The sequence below is a fragment of the Nicrophorus vespilloides genome, unplaced genomic scaffold (genome assembly GCF_001412225.1).
Source record: "Nicrophorus vespilloides isolate i.1.1-1 unplaced genomic scaffold, Nicve_v1.0, whole genome shotgun sequence".
NCBI lineage: Eukaryota > Metazoa > Arthropoda > Insecta > Coleoptera > Silphidae > Nicrophorus > Nicrophorus vespilloides.
The window spans coordinates 7,356-29,845 of record NW_017096988.1 but is presented as its reverse complement, the minus strand read 5'-3'; the positions used below and the strand labels follow the sequence as shown (position 1 = coordinate 29,845).

General features: G+C 35.5%; 5 protein-coding genes and 1 non-coding gene across 8 annotated transcripts; 2 read left to right on the top strand and 4 right to left on the bottom strand.

Moving 5' to 3' along the window:
* Window positions 1-1,247: 1,247 nt before the first annotated feature.
* LOC108558654 (polymerase delta-interacting protein 2) lies at window positions 1,248-3,192 on the top strand. Its single transcript, XM_017915639.1, has 6 exons — window positions 1,248-1,530; window positions 1,659-1,914; window positions 1,973-2,150; window positions 2,204-2,367; window positions 2,423-2,628; window positions 2,685-3,192. Exons 1-6 carry the CDS (start codon window positions 1,442-1,444, stop codon window positions 2,797-2,799), a joined length of 1,008 nt encoding a protein of 335 aa, XP_017771128.1. The 5' UTR covers window positions 1,248-1,441; the 3' UTR covers window positions 2,800-3,192.
* Window positions 3,193-3,214: 22 nt separating this feature from the next.
* On the bottom strand, window positions 3,215-4,181 carry LOC108558655 (prenylated Rab acceptor protein 1). Its single transcript, XM_017915640.1, has 3 exons — window positions 3,974-4,181; window positions 3,688-3,897; window positions 3,215-3,630 (listed from the first exon to the last, which is right to left on the bottom strand). Exons 1-3 carry the CDS (start codon window positions 4,048-4,050, stop codon window positions 3,333-3,335), a joined length of 585 nt encoding a protein of 194 aa, XP_017771129.1. The 5' UTR covers window positions 4,051-4,181; the 3' UTR covers window positions 3,215-3,332.
* Window positions 4,182-6,679: 2,498 nt separating this feature from the next.
* Window positions 6,680-11,156, bottom strand: LOC108558657 (mediator of RNA polymerase II transcription subunit 26). Its single transcript, XM_017915643.1, has 3 exons — window positions 10,960-11,156; window positions 9,845-9,919; window positions 6,680-8,114 (listed from the first exon to the last, which is right to left on the bottom strand). The coding sequence occupies exons 1-3, from the start codon at window positions 11,020-11,022 to the stop codon at window positions 6,729-6,731; spliced, it is 1,524 nt and encodes a 507-aa protein (XP_017771132.1). The 5' UTR covers window positions 11,023-11,156; the 3' UTR covers window positions 6,680-6,728.
* Window positions 11,157-13,074: 1,918 nt separating this feature from the next.
* On the bottom strand, window positions 13,075-16,188 carry LOC108558656 (protein zyg-11 homolog B-like). Its single transcript, XM_017915641.1, has 6 exons — window positions 16,056-16,188; window positions 15,706-15,998; window positions 15,462-15,645; window positions 15,126-15,403; window positions 13,665-15,069; window positions 13,075-13,604 (listed from the first exon to the last, which is right to left on the bottom strand). Exons 2-6 carry the CDS (start codon window positions 15,907-15,909, stop codon window positions 13,441-13,443), a joined length of 2,235 nt encoding a protein of 744 aa, XP_017771130.1. The 5' UTR covers window positions 15,910-15,998; window positions 16,056-16,188; the 3' UTR covers window positions 13,075-13,440.
* A 667-nt stretch (window positions 16,189-16,855) lies between these two features.
* On the bottom strand, window positions 16,856-20,826 carry LOC108558648 (neural/ectodermal development factor IMP-L2). Of its 3 annotated transcripts, none has more exons than XM_017915631.1 (4): window positions 20,612-20,826; window positions 17,912-18,182; window positions 17,337-17,849; window positions 16,856-17,273 (listed from the first exon to the last, which is right to left on the bottom strand). In XM_017915631.1, exons 2-4 carry the CDS (start codon window positions 18,179-18,181, stop codon window positions 17,268-17,270), a joined length of 789 nt encoding a protein of 262 aa, XP_017771120.1. In that variant the 5' UTR covers window position 18,182; window positions 20,612-20,826; the 3' UTR covers window positions 16,856-17,267. The 3 variants fall into 3 exon arrangements, with proteins under 3 accessions (XP_017771120.1, XP_017771117.1, XP_017771118.1); XM_017915628.1 differs by having other exon boundaries at window positions 17,341-17,849; XM_017915629.1 differs by having other exon boundaries at window positions 17,341-17,834.
* On the top strand, window positions 19,842-19,915 carry Trnan-guu. Its single transcript has one exon. It is a non-coding gene; the product is annotated as a tRNA-Asn (tRNA).
* Window positions 20,827-22,490: the final 1,664 nt, after the last annotated feature.

Sequence of the window (22,490 nt, the reverse complement as noted above, 5' to 3'; positions counted from 1 at the left end):
GCGGTGAGCGTATTACAAAAATAATGATAGCATTGTAAAGGCTCAACGATTATTTCGACGCGAATTCAACTGCAATAAACCAGTGCTGTCTGGGCATGCCATTAAAACGTGGATCAAGAACTTTGAAGAAACTGGTTCTGCGCTGAAAAAAAAGCCTCCAGGTAAAGAAAGAAGTGTGCGTACATCGCAGTCGAGGATTGTCCGCGGCGTTCCGTACGTCGTCACGCACTTTCCTTAAATATTTCTGATAGGAGTTTAAAACGCATTCTGCAAGAAGTAAAGAATGAATGCCATTTAAATAATTTTGTTTCCTGCAGTTAAATATGATAAAATATTGTATAATTATTAAATCTAATAGTTCTCAATTTTTATTTCTGTAATATACTTCAATTTGGTTGATCTAGTCGCCTTTGACATTAACTGACCTAGGCTGACATGATTACATAATTGACATGATCTAGGTTTTCATTTAACCTAGGTAATCTAACCTACTAATTAATCATTGTACTTTCCAAGGTTTAGATTACGTAATTGTAGATTTATTGTTGTTTGTTATAGGTAGTACCATGGTTACGATGAATAAACAAGAATGCCATTTAAATAATTTTGTTTTCTGCAGTTAAATATGATAAAATATTGTATAATTCTTAAATCTAATAGTTCTCAACTGTTATTTCTGTAATATACTTCAATTTGATTGATTTGACATTAACTAACCTAGGTTGACATGATTACATAATTGATTTAAAACATGACCTAGGTTTTAATTTAACCTAGGTAATCTAACCTACTAATTGATCATTGCACTTTCCAAGGTTTGGATTACGTAATTGTAGATTTATTGTTGTTTGTTATAAGTAGTACCATGGTTACGATAAATAAACAATAATGCCATTTAAATAATTTTGTTTTCTGCAGTTAAATGATAAAATATTGTATAATTATTAAATATAATAGTTCTCAACTTTTATTTTTGTAATATGCTTCAATTTGGTTGATTTAGTCGCCTTTGACATTAACTGACCTAGGTTAACATGATTACATAAATGTTTTCAAACATGACCTAGGTTTTAATTTAACCTAGGTAATCTAACCTACTAATTAATCATTGTACTTTCCAAGGTTTGGATTACGTAATTGTAGATTTATTGTTGTTTGTTATAAGTAGTACCATGGTTACGATGGGAAAGAAAATGACGTCTACACGTCTGTCACAATTGAACATCAACCTATCAGAAATCAAAATTCCTCGTGAAACTAACGCATTCCTCCCATCACGACCATCATTAGCCAACAAAAAAAAAAAGAAGAAGAATAGCATCATTTTCGATTGAATAATTGAATATTATTTACTCTAGCAAACAGACGATGCGCATGCTCAACAGATAAAACTCGCTCATATGTATTTATGACACTATGTACAATATAAAATGTTAATAAAATGGAACTAATTAAGAGCTCGTACCGCAGGAATGTTATATACAAATTGGCCACTCTCGCATTTCAACTGCAGACGAGGCAATACGTCAGGTGAGCGGAGTTTTTATCTCTATGTTTATGAAACATTCCGATCGGTTGGAGGTTAAGTTTTGTAAACACAGATCTCCAGTTGCTGCTGCTGTTGTTGTATCGAATTCCTGTAATATATCCGTTCGCAGGTTAGCGGAAGTTGGAAAGCTCGAATCGCCGAAGCTCAATGGGAAATACGATACTGGTCAGCTGATCCTTCATCGGGTCTTTGGGTACAGGGGGGTTGTTCTGTTTCCATGGCTGGCCAGGGTGTATGACAGGGATCTGCCGCAGCACAAGGAAGCAGATGAGGAGTCCAATAATCAAACAGTGGGAAAGGAGGTGCACGGAAAGACTCATTTGTTCTATCAAGTGCTGATTGATCAGAGAGATTGCCCTTTCATTGTAAAGCAATATGGAAATGTTTTTAAAAGACATGAATAACACAATTTCAATTTTGCAGAGAGCTCAAACTGAGGCTGTGACCTTCTTGGGAAACCAGGAGTCTTCAAGGAGCTTGTATGCTATTCCTGGTTTGGATTATGTTGCTCATGAGGATATCATTCCTTACACCAGTGCTGAGAAATCACCTCTGCAGCACGAATTGTTTGATAAATTTCTAGCGCATAATTCGGATAAGGGTGAGTTTTCCGAAAATTGAATTTTATTTACTGAATTGCTTATTTTGTTGTAGATCCGCCGTTTGTAGCGCAAGAGACTTTAAAGGCATGGCAGAATAAGAACCATCCTTGGTTGGAGCTTTCGGACGTGCATAAAGAGACTACGGAAAACATCAGGGTGACTGTGATACCGTTTTATATGGGATGCCGCGAATCTCACACGAATTCCGTGTATTGGGTATGGTTTATTTATATAATTTATTGAATCATTATTAATGTTTTTTTTTGTGCAGTGGAGGTATTGCATAAGGTTGGAGAATATGGGTGCTTTGGCTGTACAACTCAGGGAGCGACACTGGAGGATCTTTTCGCTGTCGGGTACTTTGGAAACGGTCCGTGGTAGAGGTGTTGTGGGACAAGAGCCGGCTTTAACGAGGACGTTACCAGCCTTCCAATACAGTTCGCACGTGAGCTTGCAAGCGCCTAGCGGACACATGTGGTAAGCAACGAAGGTATAAACCTAGGTCAAAGTTACTAAATTGAGGTTTGGTTTAGGGGTACCTTCCGAATGGAGCGAGAGGACGGTTACACCTTCGATTGCAGAATACCACCTTTTTCACTGGAAAGCAAACCCGATGGAGGCCCGGCGACTCCACCCGAAACTGTTTAGATAACGTCTCCATTTTCAATTAACTCTTAGCGAAGATACTGTACCACGATGTACTTCCAAGTCGATCCGCTGCAGGGATTCCTCATCGAGATAATGATCCTGAACATGGTCATCATGTGCACGATGATCTTCTACGTAGCGCTACTAATAATCGACATAATTTACGAATGAAATAGGTTTCCCGATTGACGCGTATGGTGTTTTCTCAGATTTGTAAATATTAGCTAATTTAGACCTATTTATGAATATATTTTATATATGCCAGAGAAAAAAAAAGTAATAATAATAAACAGACGAGAGTTTTCCTAATGTTGTCAGGCAAATGTGCGTGAGAGTGTGTATGTTTTCGTGTGCGGACATTTTAAAAAGCGAATAAAAATTGACAAATCCAAATTTGGTGTTAACCGAAGACTAATTGGTTCTTTAACTTATTTTATACATATAAAATACATACAGTTTTCTAGTATTTACAAAAGTATGTTTTGTGCTTCATTAAAACGAGTTTTTTTTTCTTGTTGTTGTTGGATTGAGATTTAAACGTCCTGCAATAACCCGAAGTTATCCTCGTCATTGACCAAAGCGTCGATGTTGTAGAATGCCGCGTGCAGAGTTATAACTGTAAAAGAAGCGCCCAAGACCCAGAACATTGCACCATGCGCGCCCACGAGGTAATAAATCGGAATTGAGCACAGAGAAACCAGCCCATATTGCTGCGCCAAAGTGAGTTCCTTTCCCATGACCACGAATTTGCGCTCCTGATGCCGCTGCGACAGTTTGTAACAGACGTACAATGATCCAGCCATCGCGATTAATACTAACGGAGATGTAATCCTGCAAATTCATAAAATTAGATCTTCCACTAACGAATTCTAGCAAGCGTTGTCTTACAGGCAATAAGCGATTAATCCTAAGAATACATATAGATAGTTTCCTTGGAAATACTCAATGTTCCTCATAATCCTACGACTTAAGCGTGGGATGGATGGAGGAGCTTTAAAGTTTGAGGTCTGTAGGAACAACAGCCAAGGCCTGACATTCTGCCTCTGTTGTGCGAACCACTCCTTTGGATCAGGCATTTGCGTGGGAAGATTGAAGTAGCTGCAAAAAGGGTTTATTTACGTTATCATCTGTTGTTATTGGTAACCTACAAACTGTTAACAATCATAATATTTACCTGGCGATTCCGCTCTTCGGTGGGGCCATCGGGTGAGCAGCCATCTGGCCAGAAACATCAATGGAAACTTCACCCATTTCGTTTTATTTCGTTACAGATTCTATATACACATGGAAAACTAATTACTATTCTAAAACTGATGTGCTGGTTAAAATCATCTGACGTATGGCTATAAGCTATGATGACGTTTATATTATGTATATTTGGTTGCCTACATACAAATGAATTAAGGACTCAAAGTGTAATTATTACATACAAACTATAGTTCTTTATACAAGTAAATATTAAAATATCATAAAAATTAAACTTACTTCTAATTAACTATCACTGTTATTCTCTAGTTAATTCTTCAAGCTAGTTAATACTTTGCTAAATCCTCCAGAAAACATCTTGTAAGATGAACAATAATGCATGCATGTAAATACATTATTTAACTAACAAATGTTATGTTTTAATCATATTTCTACTATTATTATTGTATACAATATAATTTATTATATAAGTATATACATTTTTCTTCAATCGAATTTAGTTCATGCTGACAGACAACAGCTGATCCATTCGACGAGTATTTGGTTGCGGAACGTTGAAAGGAAAATTCAAAGAAAACTCTCAACATCTAATTTTTTTTTGTATGGTTTTTAATATCATCTTTTTATAATAAATAACAAATTTTTCATATAGATACATAAGCAAAAATATATTGTAACAGTTAACATGTCTAAATCGTACTCTTTCTTTTTTCATAATTCTTTTTCTTTGTTTCGAAATGAAAAGGAAGAGTAATAATCTTAAATAATTAAAAAAAAAAAAGAAAACGAAAATTATATATAATAATCATCAAAGAAAACAACTCGAAATTCCTCTTAGCACAGCTTCTTTTTTTTTATATAATATATATATATATAAATTTGTTGAGATACTGCTCTCAACGGGGGTGATTGTTTCTTCGATCTTTTTTTCTTGAATTTTTCCGAAAAATACGCTCAGTATATGTTTACACGTGCTCTCGAACAGTCTACTCTGTATACTTATTAAATGCGAGAATTTCAACTAAACTAGTACACAAAAAAAAATGAACAACGAACAAAACGAGAAGTTAAAAGTAGTTGTAGTAGTAGTAGTATATAAAGAATGTCGACTTTAGTCTTTAGTTCAAAAATTAAGGCCTCAATTGCATGTATTTTTTTTACTTCTTCTTCTTCATTCTCTCTCTCTATATGTATATACATTTATATGTTTTGTTTCCTTTTCTTTCTTGGCACTTCCGTCTTGCTTACGTGAAACGAATTTCAAATCGAAACGAAAAGTTAAAGTGTCGAACTTGCATGAAATATAGACAAAACGAAAAGAAAAAACAACTAAAAATCGAGAACATTTCATTTGGGTAAAAGAGACATGTCGAGAAAGAGAGGAAGCACTTATTAAAAGACATATACTGAATCAAATAATGCCCGTCGCGATCGCCTTTTCTATATCGAAATAATAATAATAATAATAAGAGTGAAAACAAAAGAAAAACCGCCTCCTTCGTTTACAAAATAGTTTCATCTCCTCTTTCCGCGTTTTTTTTTCCATCCTTATAATAATTAATATAAGATACTTTCTTTTTCTTCCAATATTGTGTATGCGTGTTAGTGTATGTGTGTCTCTCTGTGTGTGGAAAATCAAATATAGTAGTAGTAATTACACTAATCGTAATGGAACAGGAAAATATTTAGTTAAAATTAAGACTAGCGATGCAAAAAAAAAAATTATGTAAATTATGTACATTGTTGGTCCTCCGTCGAGTAAATTATGAAATGAGAAGAGAGGAAAAGTATTATTATTTTTTTTTGGATAAATTATATTTGTATGTACAAAAAAAAAAGAGAAGAGTAAATAATAATAAGATTTTCAAGTAGAAAAGAAAACAAACGTAACATTTAACAGGAAATAACTGTAGGAAAACTAGAATATTTATATATGTATGTAAATATATAAACACATTTGTAAATGTCCCGAAAGTGGAAAAATATCAGTTGAATAAAAAATAATTATATATGTTACAAATGCAGTTTTGGCACCGAAATATTCGTAGTTTCCGTGCGAAGTTGTGGGTGCACCAAAAGACGATTTACTTTGTACAGATTCAGCCTTGTTTCCCCCACTAGCAACAAAATTGATGTCAACTCAAAATATATATATATATATGTATGTATGTAAATAAAAATAAGAAGAGAAAAAGAACAGAACAAAAACATGCGCTTTTCTTTCTAAATAACAACTAAATCTATGTACACAAATTAAGATTCTTTTTTTTTCAATGTTACTAAATAGGAAGGACTAGGTGCTCTAAATTGCGTGTAAATCTATCATCCAAATACAAAGTGGATGCTCAGATCAGTTCACTTCGTAATTATTTTAAACCAGATAGAGCAGCCCTTGTAGTAAATTATAAACTACATAATAACAGAAAAGTTTAATTAATAAAATTTTAAAATTTATCAATATTTCCATCAATTTTGTTTGTTTATTTGTTTGTTTGTTATATAACGCATCTTCTTTTGGCGCATCACCAACGATTGCTCTCGTGTTGGAAGCTGTATTCGCAAAAAAATGGATGTAACTGTACGCGAGGAGGACTCAACAATATTTTTTTCTTCTTTTCATCATCATTTCTTCGTTTGTTGTTGAGAGAAAAATAAAAATAATAATATTTATATATATATATAACTAAACAGAATATTTTTATATAACATATATAAAAACCTTTTCAATCTATGACAACGTATGGTAAAATCCTGAGGACGTCCCCATTATAGGAGGGTCGGTCCAACACCTCGTGGTACTCACGAAACATGCCGGTTCTTGCGTTCGAACTACTCTCGCCGCCAACGGCGTCCGCACTATCTGAAATACTGTACTTTTTGAAATTCTCACAAACACTGTTCCTATCTACTTGTTTGGGCGACAATTCATAAAAAGTAGGCACTATTTTATCGCCCGAGTCCGCGAGGTCGGGCTTCTTTTCCGAACTGAAGTTGCCGTTTACGTCGTCTTGATACTGCGAGTGTAGGTCATGTATTCGGTCTGAGTCGACGTCTAGGAGGCGGTAACGGTGCTGGAGGTGGGAGCGGGCCGAACAATCCGGATCTTCTATAGGCGTGGGTTCAACGCTGCACGTGCACGGCTCCTCCTCATAGTCATATAGGCAACTGGTGTCGATGGGAGGAAGTCTGCTCAGAGCCTCCGCCTCCGATAGGGAGGGCGTCATCGTAGTAGGTATCATGAATGGCGAGGGATCCGGCTGAGGGGCGGTGACAGTTGCCGTCTCCGGTTCGTCGACCACGACGATCTCATCCTCGTCCGGCGATTCGGGCCTGATCTGCTCGATTTTTGTATGGTGGTTCGTCACCACGCCCGACTCCAACACATTCCGATTGTTTTTAGTCTTTTTCTTTATCCGATTCGCACTAGCGTTTAGCTTCTGGTCGATGAAGCTGACTCGCTCCGTTAGTTTCGCTGCTCTTTCGTTCCAGTCTTCCAGATTCTTGGCTGGCGACGATGTCGTCGAGGATGCTACAGGCGGCGCCGGCGCCGATGTGCTCTTGTTCTGCAGCGATGCTATGAGCTCCTGAGTGGTCTTCACCTTGGCGTTCCCCCGTGACACCACCATCTTGCTCATAAAGGAGGTCTCCGCCTCATCCAACAGACTCTTGTGGTTCTTCGAGCCTTTTTTCCTACCCCTCTTCTTGGGCTGTTGTTCCTCCAGCAGCGGCTCGTTTTTGATGTCCGGTATGCTCGAGTTCGAATCCGAATTTATCAGTATCACGTTCTTTGTCGTCAGGGTATCTTTGAAACTGGAGTTAGAGTTGTCCGAATAGTCATACTCGTTGATGCCGTTGATACGCGCCCTTTTCGACGTATTGTTACCACCCATCTCTTTGGCCAGGCGCTTCCTGTTCTCCTGCACCTGGTGATGCTCGGATGCCTTTAGCTGCCCATTCGTATCGACAGGCGGCGTCGTTATTGGCTGCGTCGCCGGCGTCGGAAGCACTTTGCTGCGCCATTTCTTCAGAAGCTCCTTTAACCGCTTCGCCAAAGATCCGTCGTTACATTTACGTCGCAACTCATTAATATGCTTTCCCAGTCGGGTGGTCTACAATCAAAGAATACTTACAATTAACATTTCTTTCAATACAATCATGAAGAGATGACAACATTCAATTAAACTTCTGTTTTCCAATTCAATTATTACTTAAATTAATCATTTACTTAGAAATAATGAATATTATTTGATTCTCTCGAAAAAAAAACGCAAATACAACTGTTTGCAATAACGTTCAGAAAGTTCACAAAAATATATATTAATAGGCCATAAAAATATTATAAAACAAAGCGTTTAAAGTAAAAATACCATAGAAGAAATTTATGACTATTATAAAAGATTTGTTTGCTAATAAAAAAAGAACGTATCAGCAGTATTTCACACTAAGCTACTAGTTTGATACAAGACAATATTTATGTATGCTATACATCTCAATTAATGATTTTCATACGGATTTAAGTACCTAAATTAACATTTTTTTAAACGCTTAATTCCGATTATGAATGGATAATTTTAAATATGAATAGTTAGAAATGTAATTGCTTTTACAGTAATTAATCAAAGACTGTCACTTTCTTACTAAAATATAGTTAACTAAAAAAAAGTTTAGGTTAATCTAGTTGCTAATTTTACGTACATACTGGTTTATCATTGTAGGCCTGTTTGTACAATAGTACTATTTAGTAAGGTTGATGGAAATCTCAATAAATCATCGCCTGCATTTGTAAATTACAATGTGAATCATTCCTCGTAGATTCGTATATTCTAATTGATATATCCGATAATTTAATGATTTTAAGCAACAATTCAAAACGTTGTTACACAAATCGATGCATAATTAATGATATATACAAGTTTTGTTAGAACTAATTGTTTACACGACTTTAAACACGTTTTACTTTGTTAACTCGGAAATAAAGTAACTATCAAATAATCAGCCACAAAACGTGTACTTATTTAAACAAAAACATTTCTAAACTTGATTATAATCATCGAACTAATTTCATTCATTAATAGAACGCAAATCAACGTTTTCGATCAGAATGTTTTCAATTTATACATCGATTGTTAAAAACTATTCTTTTTTTAAATTAAATTTTCATAATTAATCGATTTGTTGTTGATGGCATGCTCTCAACACGTGTGCTAATATTTTGACTCGGTTATGCACGTGCTCCAAGTAAAGGAAACCTGTTACTCGTTAGATTGTTTTCGTTGCACCGAGTGGTATTAAGTCAAAACAACGCGAAATTTAGTTTTATCTTTGTAGATAGAGACAATGCAAAAAGTAACAAAAATTAATCGATATTCATACTTAAAAATGATGCATGAAAGCAGAAAATTGCCAATTGATATTATTGATTATAATAGAAGAATTGATAACTTGAAAATACGTTTCTGTATATGGAAATAACTGGGTAATGTGAATGAATCGATAATGCGTAAAGAGGCTCCAGTTTTCCTGGACGATGTCGAGACAGGACTTGAAATACAGTTTAAGGTCACACCGCATTTCATGTTGTCGCGTTTACTCGAAATAACCCATCAACCTAAATTCATTGATGGCAGGTTAAAAATCATCTGCAGAGCAACAACTCTTGCTTTCTTAGGCGACGATTATAAGATGTTCCATCAACAAAGTAACTAATTATTATTGGTGAGGCACACATCCTGCGAATTCCTCGGTCGACGGCAAATCAAACAATATTCATATAATATTCGGGACATATTTTGTTTTTTTTTTTTAGAGAACCGATATGCGAATATGTATAAAATCATACCTCAAGTAACTCTTTCGTGATAGATATATTTTCGAGTTGGGTAATAACTTCGATAACAATGGCCATATCCGTAACCTAAAAAAGAAAGAAAAAAAAAAACATAAATAAATTATAGAATACGAGTCGATAGTAGACAAACAAACAAACAAACAAAAAGGGATTAGCTTAGAAATGTGCGTTTTTGTTCTCTGGCTGCAACTTGTTGCAGGACAAAGGGACCCAAAATGGTACACACCCAACAGGTAAAGAGGGCGAGCGTTTCTTGGAATGTAAAAATGTGGTGATTTTCGGTGAAAAGGATGAAAAGAGAAACGGTTTCTTTTTTCGGGGCATTATATAAGTGTTGCGAAAATTAAAAAAAAAAAAAAACGATTGCCATGTCCATATTGACAGCTGATTTTCGTTTTTCTTTTTTTTTGGGTCTTGTTCTTGTGGATTATGAGGATTCTGGTGGACTGATGGAAACGTGGTTATTGATTGATTGATGTTATGAATATGGAATAAATGATGGTTTAGTTTTGTTATTTTGTCTGGAGTGTTAGGTTATTAGGGGCGCGTGTGGTTAGGTAATGGTGGTACAGCCCTTGGGTGGTTTGTAGGTTATAGGATGTGCGGAGGACGGCGAGGGAGGCTCGCAATCATATGACACATCCGAAGGTTTTTATTTAGGTTATAGGAGAGGTGCGTTATAATTTGGGTTTTCTGTGTGTGTGTGTATCTGTGGTGTATGTATGAACGTGAGTACGTGTGTGTCGAAATGGTAAGGGGAAAAGAGTGTGTGTGGACTTTGTAATTTGTTTGTGGATGAGTGGTGTATGTGTGTACAGAGGTGGTGGTTGTGGATTCGGGTGGTTTTCTTTTCTATAAATTGCTTGGTTGATGATGATGTTGTGTTGGGACTTGGTATTATTATGATGATGATGATGATGGTCTGGTCTGGAGGAGCTTTGGCTTAGGAGTAGTTCGGTCTCGCTCTCGCATAGGAAGGCGGCACGCACACACAGTCGGCTCTCGGTCGTTGAGAGCCAGACACAGGCACACACAGGGCCACACAATATCGCACTCTCACCACCAGAAAACTCACGAAAAACACTGCAAACTGTTGCTTAACTTACATTATACTTATTATCAAGTGCTCTAAGTAGTTTCTGCGTCAATTCCGTAACGTTATTCTGCATTTAAAGACGATCTGTAACGATAAAACCGAATGTATTTGGTGCGAACTTTGCGTAGCTCCACACGGTAACAATGGCGGCAGTACATTGCGTTTTCTACAATTCTTGAAGGCGCACTGTGTTGTACAGGGAACATGGTGAACCCGAACACACTGTGGTGGGGATCGGGTATGCGCACGAAGACGCACGACCGTGGCGTCTGATCTTCCGCGCTCGGCCCTCAGCCCTCGTGGTCCTAGAACGACGGGCCTACGCATCGAAACGCACGTCACATTCCATCCCAAAAACGAATCGAATTCATCCAGAAAATGCTTTCAACTTCCACGAAACATCTCCGAATTCAACCAAAACATCACATTCTTTACATCCAATCCGAACCGTCGAGGAATTCGTAAAAAAACATTAAATACCTCCATCTAGGGGTTCGTCTTACAACCTATAATTGACAAGTTCAAAATAGGCACACCGTTAAATGAGTCATATCGATACAGGGTGTACCAAAAATTTATTTCCAACTTACATACATCATTATTATATAATCATTTAAAAACACTTAAGCTTAGAACACACAAACGTGGATACCTCACAATCAAAACATTAAATTAAATATTTACAAAAGACATTTGAGTTGCCTACAAATTCTACACAAATGTCAGGGAATCCCCTATTGCAGGGTTTCCTGCGACGGACCACTTCGTAAATCCTGAAATTTTCACTGAAAATCAGTATTGCATATACAGTAAAACCATAATCCATTTGGATACTAGTTAAATTTTCAAAACCAAATCATAGTGATGAATTATCCTTTAAGGCTTTGGATTATTTGTTTAATACATGTAATTCAATGTATTTTCAATAATTATGCTAAATAACAACAAACCCTGAAGGTGTTAAACCAATGTAAAAATAATAATCTAGACTAAAACCTAATTAATTTACAAATATTAAGTATTATTTAGAAGCATTTTTGATCACTTAGAAGTCATACTTTCATTATTTTCAATTTTATTGAACATTTTGTTTTTTCTTTCATATAATAGACTATTATATAACTCTTGTGACCATATACAACTAGAATAATAAATAAATAATAACAAGAGTTGTTTTTGGAGATAACAATGTGAATGTATTAAAGTAACACAATTTTATTGTTTTTTTTATTGTATTATTTTAAGTAATGAAAACGTTTAAACAGACGCTTTGCAATGAAACGAATCAATATTTAGTTAACCAGAGTTTGTTTTGATGTTTTCATATGTAAACATTGAGAGATAAACGTATGCAAATTTCGTCGAAAATCGTCTTTTGAATTTTAATTCATAAATAAACACAAGATTTAGTAAACTTTGTTAATTGTATACTAAATAAATCTTATTAAATTAATAATGTAAAATAATTTGTTAAAATTTTGAAAATATTCAATGTATAAAGTTTTCAGAAAAACATCTTCTATTCTTTTTCTTCTTTCAAGTTACATGACCTGAAAATTCGAAGAAACGAAAAGGTTTTTGCTTGTATACAAATAAGGTATACAATAATCTTTTGTAAATAATTTTGGAAACTTTGCTGAAAACATGAAAATTCTGTTGGGTCGTAAAACGTTAGTAATAAACTTTTACTTTATTACCTACTTCTCGGGTTCTTAATTTCACTTTAACGGCTATTTTTGCTACGTTTTTAAATGGATATAATTGCTTTTTAAATATAATGCACAATAGAATATTGCATATTATAGAAAAAGACTTGTATAACAATCAAATACAATTTATTGAATATGACTAGACACACACATCTTATATATCATTATATATTTATAGTTATATATACATATGTAATTATATATATATATTATATAAAAAAATATGTATATATAAATGAAATATAGTATGTTTCATTTTTTGTTGAGGCAACATTAACAACGTATCCATACATCAGATGTTTTGTACACACATTTATATTATAATTATGCTTAGAGAGCAGCAGGAATGGATCAAAACTGATAGTAATAGTGTCCAAGGAGCGAAGGATTCCTTTCCCACTAAATACATATTTTCATTTTTTTTTGTTTTAACTTATAATGACTTGAGGTAAATTTAGGTGGCTTGGGATTCGCTAGAAACTGGATCAGCATCAATAGACGTCGAATTTACGGAGATTAGAGGAGAAAAGAGCGAAAACTATTACACTTACTTTTAGTTTACGTAACGGCATTTTTCTATTAAAAACAAGTAATACACATACATGAGGTATATGCCAAATTTTTTTGCATTCGTTTCTTAATCAATTAATTCGGTGAGAAAACGTAATTTAGTTGAAACTTGTATTAGTGGACTCTTTTCTTTGTTTTTTTGTTTGTTTCATAGATTGGCACAATTGAATGGAGGTGTGGACATTTAGCGGCTTAATTAATTAATTAATAAATTATATTAATTCAATGAGTCCTTGGTGCACGACAGTCATTTTAGTAATATCTATAATATTACTGCATATATTCTTGACGTTCTCATGGCATTGACCGTCTTCTAATAAATTCTCTAACAATTCTAAGCCGTTTTCTTCGCGAAGCATGAGGCAGTATCGTCTCGCTAAAAATGAAATAAAAAAATTAAAATAAATAATATTTGATTGGAGTTTGAGGTACTTACGGTTTTTAGTGCATACATGTTGGATGGCCCAAACTGCCCATAGGTGGACCCCGTAACCCATTCCAGGACAGAGCAACGGGAAAAACGGACGGAAGGTCCGGTACGCCACCATCTCGGTGTCCGGGATTCCCCAGCTATCGACAGCCTCTTCTAACTCTTTCAACATATTCTCTCTGGTCTTCTCCTTAACTAACCAAGTCTCCGGTCTATCCGAAGACAGATGTGCAACTATACCAGACGCGAAATAGCTCACGTCTATGTGCGGATCCTTGAGCAAGGTGAACAGCTCGTTCATCAGAGCGTCTATCATCAGATGACTTCTCAAATCTTCAACTTCAGCGATGTTATTTAACAAACCCAAAACCTTGGTTTCGACCGCCGTATCATTGCGGAAGACGCAAAGCACTTTCAAGAACAATTCGGCTCCACCGTTCTCCAAGAATACGTGACAGGTGGCCGCACTCTCATCCGTCAAATTCCAGAGCGCGCTCAGCGTGAACTTCAAAGTGATATCTGATCGACCAGATTCCACCCTTTCCTTAACCATCGCCAGCAATTTGCTCATGTACTTGGGTTTGGCACCTAACTCGGAAGTTTCCGATGTGGAAATCTTGGAAGCAAGTATGCTGCAGATCGCTACAGACATGCGATTCATGTTGACTTCGTCGTTGGCGCACAACGATTCCAACACTAGCTTCGTGCATCTGTACCTATCGAAGCTGACTTCCTGTAGAATACGATCGCTGCATAAAGTCAGTAGACCGTTTTTCTGCAGCTGGTGTTCGTCTGGGAAGGATTCCATGGCATTTAAAGTTAAATGAACGGCATGCGATAGCATCTTCGGATGTATAGTCTTACTAATCTCCCCTCTAGTTAAATTGTACAAGCAGGCTGTCGCAGCCATCTGAACTCCGAACTTTCTCGGATGAGCCGCCATAGCGGGTAAAACCAATTGAAAAACATCTTTTCGACTTGTATGATACCAGCCAGACAATTGGAAAAGATGATACAGAGCCTTCTGCACATAGGTATACCTATCTATATGTTTCTTCAACGCCATCTTCAGCTGCTCCTCATTGCCTAAACCTGCTATAATCAGATCTTTCTCACCAGTTGGCTCGCTGAGGAACACTTCAAAAGCTACTGGGTTCAATACCACGCCCAAAAATTTGAGCCTCGGATGAGTCTGCAAGTAAGTCTCCAAAGTGCTCTTCGAAATCAGATCGCGCCATCCCGAGATATCCAGATAAATCAAGTTCGGTAACTTATCAGGGTTCTCCAGAATATCGCATATTGCCATATTATTGATACTCTCAAAAGACTCGTGGTATAAGCTTATATCCAAGTGGCGCAGCGAGTCCAACTCTATTATGGTCTTAGTCATCGTGTTTATCAAATGGAGATCCTAAAATTGTATACAATATTCAATAGATGTGTCACATTTTAAATAAACCTACGTACGCTTGCAACTAATCCGACCAGTCTATCTTTGATCTTAAGTAAAGGTTTAATACATTGCACGCAGGTCCCCGAGATATCAAGTCGTTCCAGGTACTGTAAATCATCGCAAACTATCTGCAAAGCTTGCTGATTGAACTCGGTGAATGAGACGTTCAGTGTTCGCAAATTGACTAATTTCGTTAATTGAACTACTGAGCTATGTCTGGTTAAATCTATGAAGGTACAACAGGACACATTCAGGTGCGTCAAATTGCTAAGACTATACTCATTCAAGCAATCTAAAATGAATGATTAATCAAATTATAGAAATAAAACATAAGTAAAACAATTATTTACCAATAATTTTGCCAATACTAATCTCAACATTAATGCACTGCAACTCAGACAATTTGTGCTCACGCAATATCTTCAAACCTTCATGGCTGATCCTACAGTTTTTAATCTTGACACTCCGCAGCTTGGTGTTCCTCCCAGTGAACAAATGTATGGTAGTATCACTAACAAGGTTCTTTTCATTGAACTAGAAATATGAATTAAAACAATAAAATATTTAGTTAACACTTAACAAAGATTTTCCTACCCTTGTGAGTAATTTCTCTGAGAGTTCCGGAAACAGGTACATGTCCTCATCCTTGAAGCTGATCCTTTTCTCCAGCACCAAGCACTGATTGTAGAAGCAGTGATCAGCAGTGGGCTGAGTGGAAGATACTTCAAAGACATCCTCATAGTACTCACATATGTACTCCAAACATAATTCTTGTAGAGATACCGGATTATCATACATTTTTGCTACAGGTTAAATTTTACAAGTGCTTACTTCTTTCAGCACATAATGCATCCACCCTACAACCCTTTGAAACCTTCACTTAACACCTACAAGTATAAATTGAATGAATATTAGTTACTACCTTTTTACAGCTTCTTCATTACCTAATCGTTTTCACTTAATTACGTTTGCACTCATCAATATTTATAAACTAATTGTATATGTTGTATATATTTATATAAATAATCTGACAGTTGTCAAGATGCTGAAAATCTTTGGAATGAAGTCAGGGTCTCCAAATGTAGAAACTTAAGTTAGATTTTCTTAATTTTGAGGAAAACCGATTTAACACGTTGGAGAAGAAATGAAAAATGGAGAATGCGATGCATTGATGGTTTTAGGTTAATAGAAATTAATAAGATCTTAACTTTGTAGGCTTTTTTTGGAAGTCAGCTAATTTGAATAAACTACTTATCTTGGTTGCTTCTAGATGTCGCTTTATCTTAGCTTTATTGATTACTTAATGGTATGAATTGGTAGTTCAGGGTTGTATTCAGCATAACAGAAATATTAAATTTATATATAGATATTTAGGACTCACTTGTATTTAAAAATACATGCTCTACTATTGTGAGACAAAATAAAAACGAATACTCAATAAATTTATATAAATGTTTCAAGATAAGTTGAAATTAAAATTTACAATAATCGAACAATGTTGATATTTGCTTTAACAACATACAATTTTGGTTTGTTTTTGTCTGAATTTAATATTATGATTACTGATTAGCTTTACATTAGTTTGTAATTAAAAATTCTACGTTTTTTTTTTTAATTATTTATACATGAGTAATCAAGTCAGACAATAAGTTTATTAATAATATGAAAAACAATATTTAAAAAGAGTGAACAATTTGAATAGTATTAGCTGGGAATGTGTGAGGGATAAAATTCAAAGTTAAGATTATGTTTCATAATATCAATTTTATTAAATTACATTTTACAAATAAATATGTAGAGGGTGTTGGGTTTAAAATTGGTTCATGGTCTATTATAAATAATAAATAATAATTCCTCAGTACAATACGAGAAGGGAAAAAAAATATAATAATAATTATAAAAAGGAGGAAATCAAATAAATAGAAATCCTTAATTAAATAGGCTATGTATAATAGAATACTAATAAGTAAATTAGAGTTAATTAATTAATTAATAATACTTCGCCATTTGTGGCTTTGGAATACTATTTTTAAGTACATTCTCGGTTTATCATTTCTTGCTATAAATATAACTTAAGGCTAGTGTCTTAATAATTTGACTAGATACGTTATAGTTAATGTATTTAAGCTGCGTCGGTCGGGCTGGAGGCTTTGGATTTACGCCTGAAAGAAGAGAAGGAGAAGATTAGTTAGTTAACGGCTGTACGTTCGAAACGGGTGAATTACCAACATGGGGTAGAGGAAGGTGGAGATGTTGTCCTGAGAGTCGGCGTTCATCGCGACGCAAACGTATTTGCCCATGTCGCTCCAGTGGATGTTCCTTATCCTGAGACCACCGTCGGGAAGGACGGTGACCCTGTCGTTGGAGGCCCTGATGCGGTTGTCGGTGGGGTCGAACCACATGATGTTGGGACGGGGATTTCCGACGGCTTTGCACGGAAGAACGATGTCCGATCCGATGTTGTCCATGTAGATGGTGTCGAAGAGGACGATGGTGGGTTTGGCTCTGGTCTCAAGGAGTTCTTTGGTCAAGAGCTCGGTGATGTTGCGTTCGGAGTTCTCGTTGCGGACAACGTAGACGTTGCTCTTGGCGGTTGCCACTTGAGCTCCGCTCTCAGCGACGCAGGTGAAGGTACCTTCGTGGATGGGAAGAGCGGAGTTGATCACGAGGCGAGCCCTGATCTTGGCCATGCCATGTGGTGGAACGTCATCGATCAAGTTATTCTGGAATCGGTCGTTCTACAAAACGTTCATCACACTTATTACAAGAGGAACACGTCTAAATCAACTAAACTACTTACATCGGTGAGGAAGGTGTTTCCTTTGAGCCATTGAATGGTCGGTGCAGGTGAACCTATGGCTTCACATTCGAGCTGTATCCTGGAATCCGCCGGGTAACTGATCACTGGAGACGGTGCTTCGGATATCCTGACCCAATCCTTCACCCTTTTACCGAAATCGATGCGGTTTCCGTTGCTCCTCTCGATCTCGTTGTCCATCTGGTCCGAAAGCCTGCGGGATTCGGTGGCTTGCAGGTAAAGCGCCAGGAGCACGAAAGCGTACACTTTCATCCTGAAACGAATTCGAAATGAATAATCCAAAAATACTGCCGCGTACCACCACCGTGTGTCTCTTTCGTTTTCCGAGCAAGACCAGAACGGAATTGCATCATCCCATCATCAACATCGAGGGACACTTTCTCAAATGATGCAATTGGGGAAGCGAGTGTTTATTTGCAGCACGCGTCGCCAGAAGAATAATAATAATAAAAGAATATCAGAATTGCACTTCAAGGAATCTCGTGATTTGAACAGAGCTGAATCAAAAGCCGCACAATCTAACTGTAAATATTTAATGTAGATAGCGCAAATAAATAATGCGTACATTTTTTTTTTCTTCATTCATCGACTGGTTAAAAGGGGAGAAATTAGCGTAACTCTGTTGCGTAAGTTCGAAATTTCAATTGAGACGCTCGGGCCGTTTCGATAAGATTGTATTCTCTTGTGTAATGGACGTATTTTAAGGAATTACGTTTCGGGCGCAATTGAAGATAAAGCCCGAAATTGGGTTTTATTGCATTCGTATTACGCATTTTTTTTTTTTAAATATCTATATAAATTCATTTCCTTCCTTCGTTGCGTCTGATTACGTAAAAGATGCTCATCTAATTGAGACGTCGGATAAGCTCAGGAATGTCTTCCTTCGGCTTCCGTGAGAGGAGGAGTTGTAGAAGAGATAACGAGCGACGATAAAGTTTTCATTCATAAAACGGTTGCGACGCGCGCGTTTTCAAACGCGCAACATGCGTGTACTCTCTACTCTCACCCAACCAGAGCCTCAGATCGTCCTGCGACCGCTCGGATTTATCAAAAGTTATGGAAAAAAAATTACAAAGGAAATGCTGAGAGAAAATAAGACGAAATTCACAAGGAATGAACAACAATGATCGCACAAAAAAAAATGCAGGGTTACGTAATCCGTCGGTGTTAGTAGTTCTGTTGCTAAGCAGACGATGATAGTTGTAGCCTAAGCTCGATTGTGCAGCGCGAATCTGATGATAAAGGCATCATCGCATAAGCACTATTTCGCAGAAACGGGAATTTGTTTGGCGAATTCCGTGATAAGGTTCCAAAAGGTTCCTGCACGCTCGATAACTTCTTCTTTTTTTTTTCTCAACGTAATCTATTTTTTGAATCTAAAGTCGAATTCCTAAAATAACTACAATTATTTAAGAAAAAAGCAATCAATTTGATTAAAAGCAAAATCTACTGAAATTCCTAAAGGCGTTTAACTAATTGATAGATGAGTTAATTATTTAAGAGAAAACAATAAATCGCGTTGAAATGACGAGAATAAACAACAAATGTTATAAAACAAACGAATTGTGAATTTATAACGTTACTATTAACAACGTTTATTTATGATTGCTTAAAAACTTTTGTCACAAGTCTGTTACTAAGCTACCGAAAATGGTGCACGCATAATGCACAATGAAAATACACAATCTCAAGCAACAAAAATAAAACTGCGATTAATCAAAATGAAGTTTACACTTATCCAAATTATTTATATCATTTTCACTTGTCATCAGCGTTTTTTTTTTTCGTATTGCAATTAAAGTAATGTAAATAACAATTCTACTGTTTAGATAAAATGCGCTATTCTTCTGATTAAAGTAACGGTTAAGGATTAAGGGATTGCTGATTGCAATGTTTTTTTGTTTTCGCAAGAGCCTCCGTGGCGCAATTGGTTAGCGCGTTCGGCTGTTAACCGAAAGGTTGGTGGTTCGAGTCCACCCGGGGGCGCATCAACTTTTGGCCCCCCCGATCAACAATCAAATAGGTTTATGGAAAAGTTTACATTTTAGATTGGCTTTGGGATTGTAGTGCAACGATGGACGTTATCCATCGTCGTCTTCTGGTTGACTGGAATCCTATCATATCTGGTTTAAGGTTAAATCGAAGATGGAAATATTGGTTATAAATAAATTGACATGCGTCAATCAATTGCTGCAGAAGTGTTGCAAGAATCGTTTATCACAGTGTCTTTATTATCATCCAGCCAATGTAATTTAAGGTGGAATTATTCGAGGCGATGTTTCAATTAATTATTGTAAGTATTAACAAAAAAATTGTATTGGAAATAGTTAAATTTTTGATAAATTGATATAATGTAACTTGATTCAAACATTTAAATGTGATGAGGGAAAACCAAAAAGTTGTAGCTTTGAATTAATGTAAATTGTTTAAAATATTATTGCAAATAGAAATTAGGTTGAAGTATAGAAATGTCGAAAATAATAGTTGAAGTCGATTGTTTGACATTGGCGTGATGCAACTTGATTGAAAGTTGATGGTAAGAGGGTAACAAATCCAGATGCGTTTAGGCGCAACTTCCGGTGATATTCAAATTTGGTTTTTCTTTAATAGTTAGTGTAACGCAGTTAGTAATGTAGTGTAAATTCGAATTGGATTATTTATGAATGGTGAACGTGTACTTACTTGAGATTAGTTCTGGTAGATGTTAAAGTTCTTCGAAAAAAACCACGTGCTGCGGTTCACGTATTTCCACTTGAAAAGTAGCACCTCTAGAATTGCTTTTTTCCCGCCAAGAGAAAGATATATATATGTGTAAATATATATAGTGAATGTGGAGAAAACTTGGAGTGCTTTGCTGCTCTCACCTCTCTGTGTTTGAACACTGAAATGATGTACTGACTTGTTGCATGCCGTCCTTTATATAAGAGACTCCGCACATACACATGCACGTATCACACACACACTACTCATATGCACACGTACATGAACACACACACATACAAACGCTCGCTTATTCACGGGACAAGTCGAGACATGTGCTCTTGATTGAATACTTTTATTAGTTATTAAAGTAATTTTAATCAGTAGTTTATTGTGCGTGGTCACCGGGGGGTGGTGCTCCTTGCGGCGTCGTCGGCGGCGGCGGTGGGGCCGCCCCCGCGCCTCAAAAAGGGGGAGGGTAATTAATCGTGCGCCCTCCGTTCCTCCCACATCCAACATCAACTAGGCCCCAATTTAATCAATTACCCATCCCCCTATTTCATCCGACAAACAACAACAAAACAATAAACAATTTCTTCCGTTTTCGACTTGATTTGCTTTCTTATGTTTCTTTCATCTTCGATACACCAATATGAATAGTTTCAATTCCAAAGTTCAATTTTTCGCACTTTGTTTTCTTCTCGAGAGAGAGATTCAATTAACTGATGAAGAATTCTAAAAAAAAAACAACAAGGTTCATCGTCCAAGAACAAAATTTTAATTATGTAATTTAATTTTAAATTATTCTAATCATAAATTTATATTTTCATTATTTTTTATTTCAATTCATTTATTAGGATTATCCAAAAAAAATGTATCTAAAGGAATTTAAACGTGTTGAAACAAGAATTTTCGATAATAGTTAAGCAACGTTTACACAAGATATTTATTGAATGGGTGCATCAACCTTTAGCAAAATGTTAAAGTTTCTTATTTAAATAAGATACATTAATTGTAGTTGTAGCAATATGAACATGATTTATTGATTATAATTTGAATTAAACTAAATTTTTAATAAAACGTTAATATTTCTCATTAAATTAAGTTAGACAAAATGAATATGATTTAATTAAATTGATTTTTTTTTGTATAATTTTTTTATTTTATTTTTACTTAATTAATTGTAGATTAAATAAGATTAAGTTTTCTTGGAATAAAATGAAAGAAAATCCGTGTTGGTTTTTAGTTAAGCAACGTTTGTGTAGGACAAATTTTGGTTGATTTCGATAAGAATATTTTCTCAAATTCAGTTGAAATATAATGTAAATATACTTAAGTTTAGAGAAAAAGTTTCCTTCAGAAAATTACATGTAAAAGTTGACCGTTGACCATGTATGCCTCGGGGTACGAACACTGTAGTTTTAGAAATTATTACATCATCTTTTTCAATTCAAGTTTCCCCTCTTAACAGTAAAATGAATTCGAAAACTTGAACTAAATACAAACAATTTGCAATACTTTATTTATATAATATTAATTTTTAATTTATAAAATTATAAAAAAAATTCTCATTGATTACTGTAACATTAATTAGAACAAAATTCAAAAAATTTCCAATACTTTCATTTTACATTCAGAAAAATCCCATTTTTTTTGTACTTAATAATTTAATAAAAAAAAATTCTTCGTTCATAAGATTGTTTCTGAGAATTGAAGAGAAATCTAAACCAATCTTTTCTTCAGTAAACTTCGTCAATGAAAAAAAAAATCTATTTGATAACAGAACTCTTATATCGTCATGGAATTGTGTAATCTTTTGACTTTTTAATTCTGGAATTCTTCTGTCAAGAAAGAGATCGAT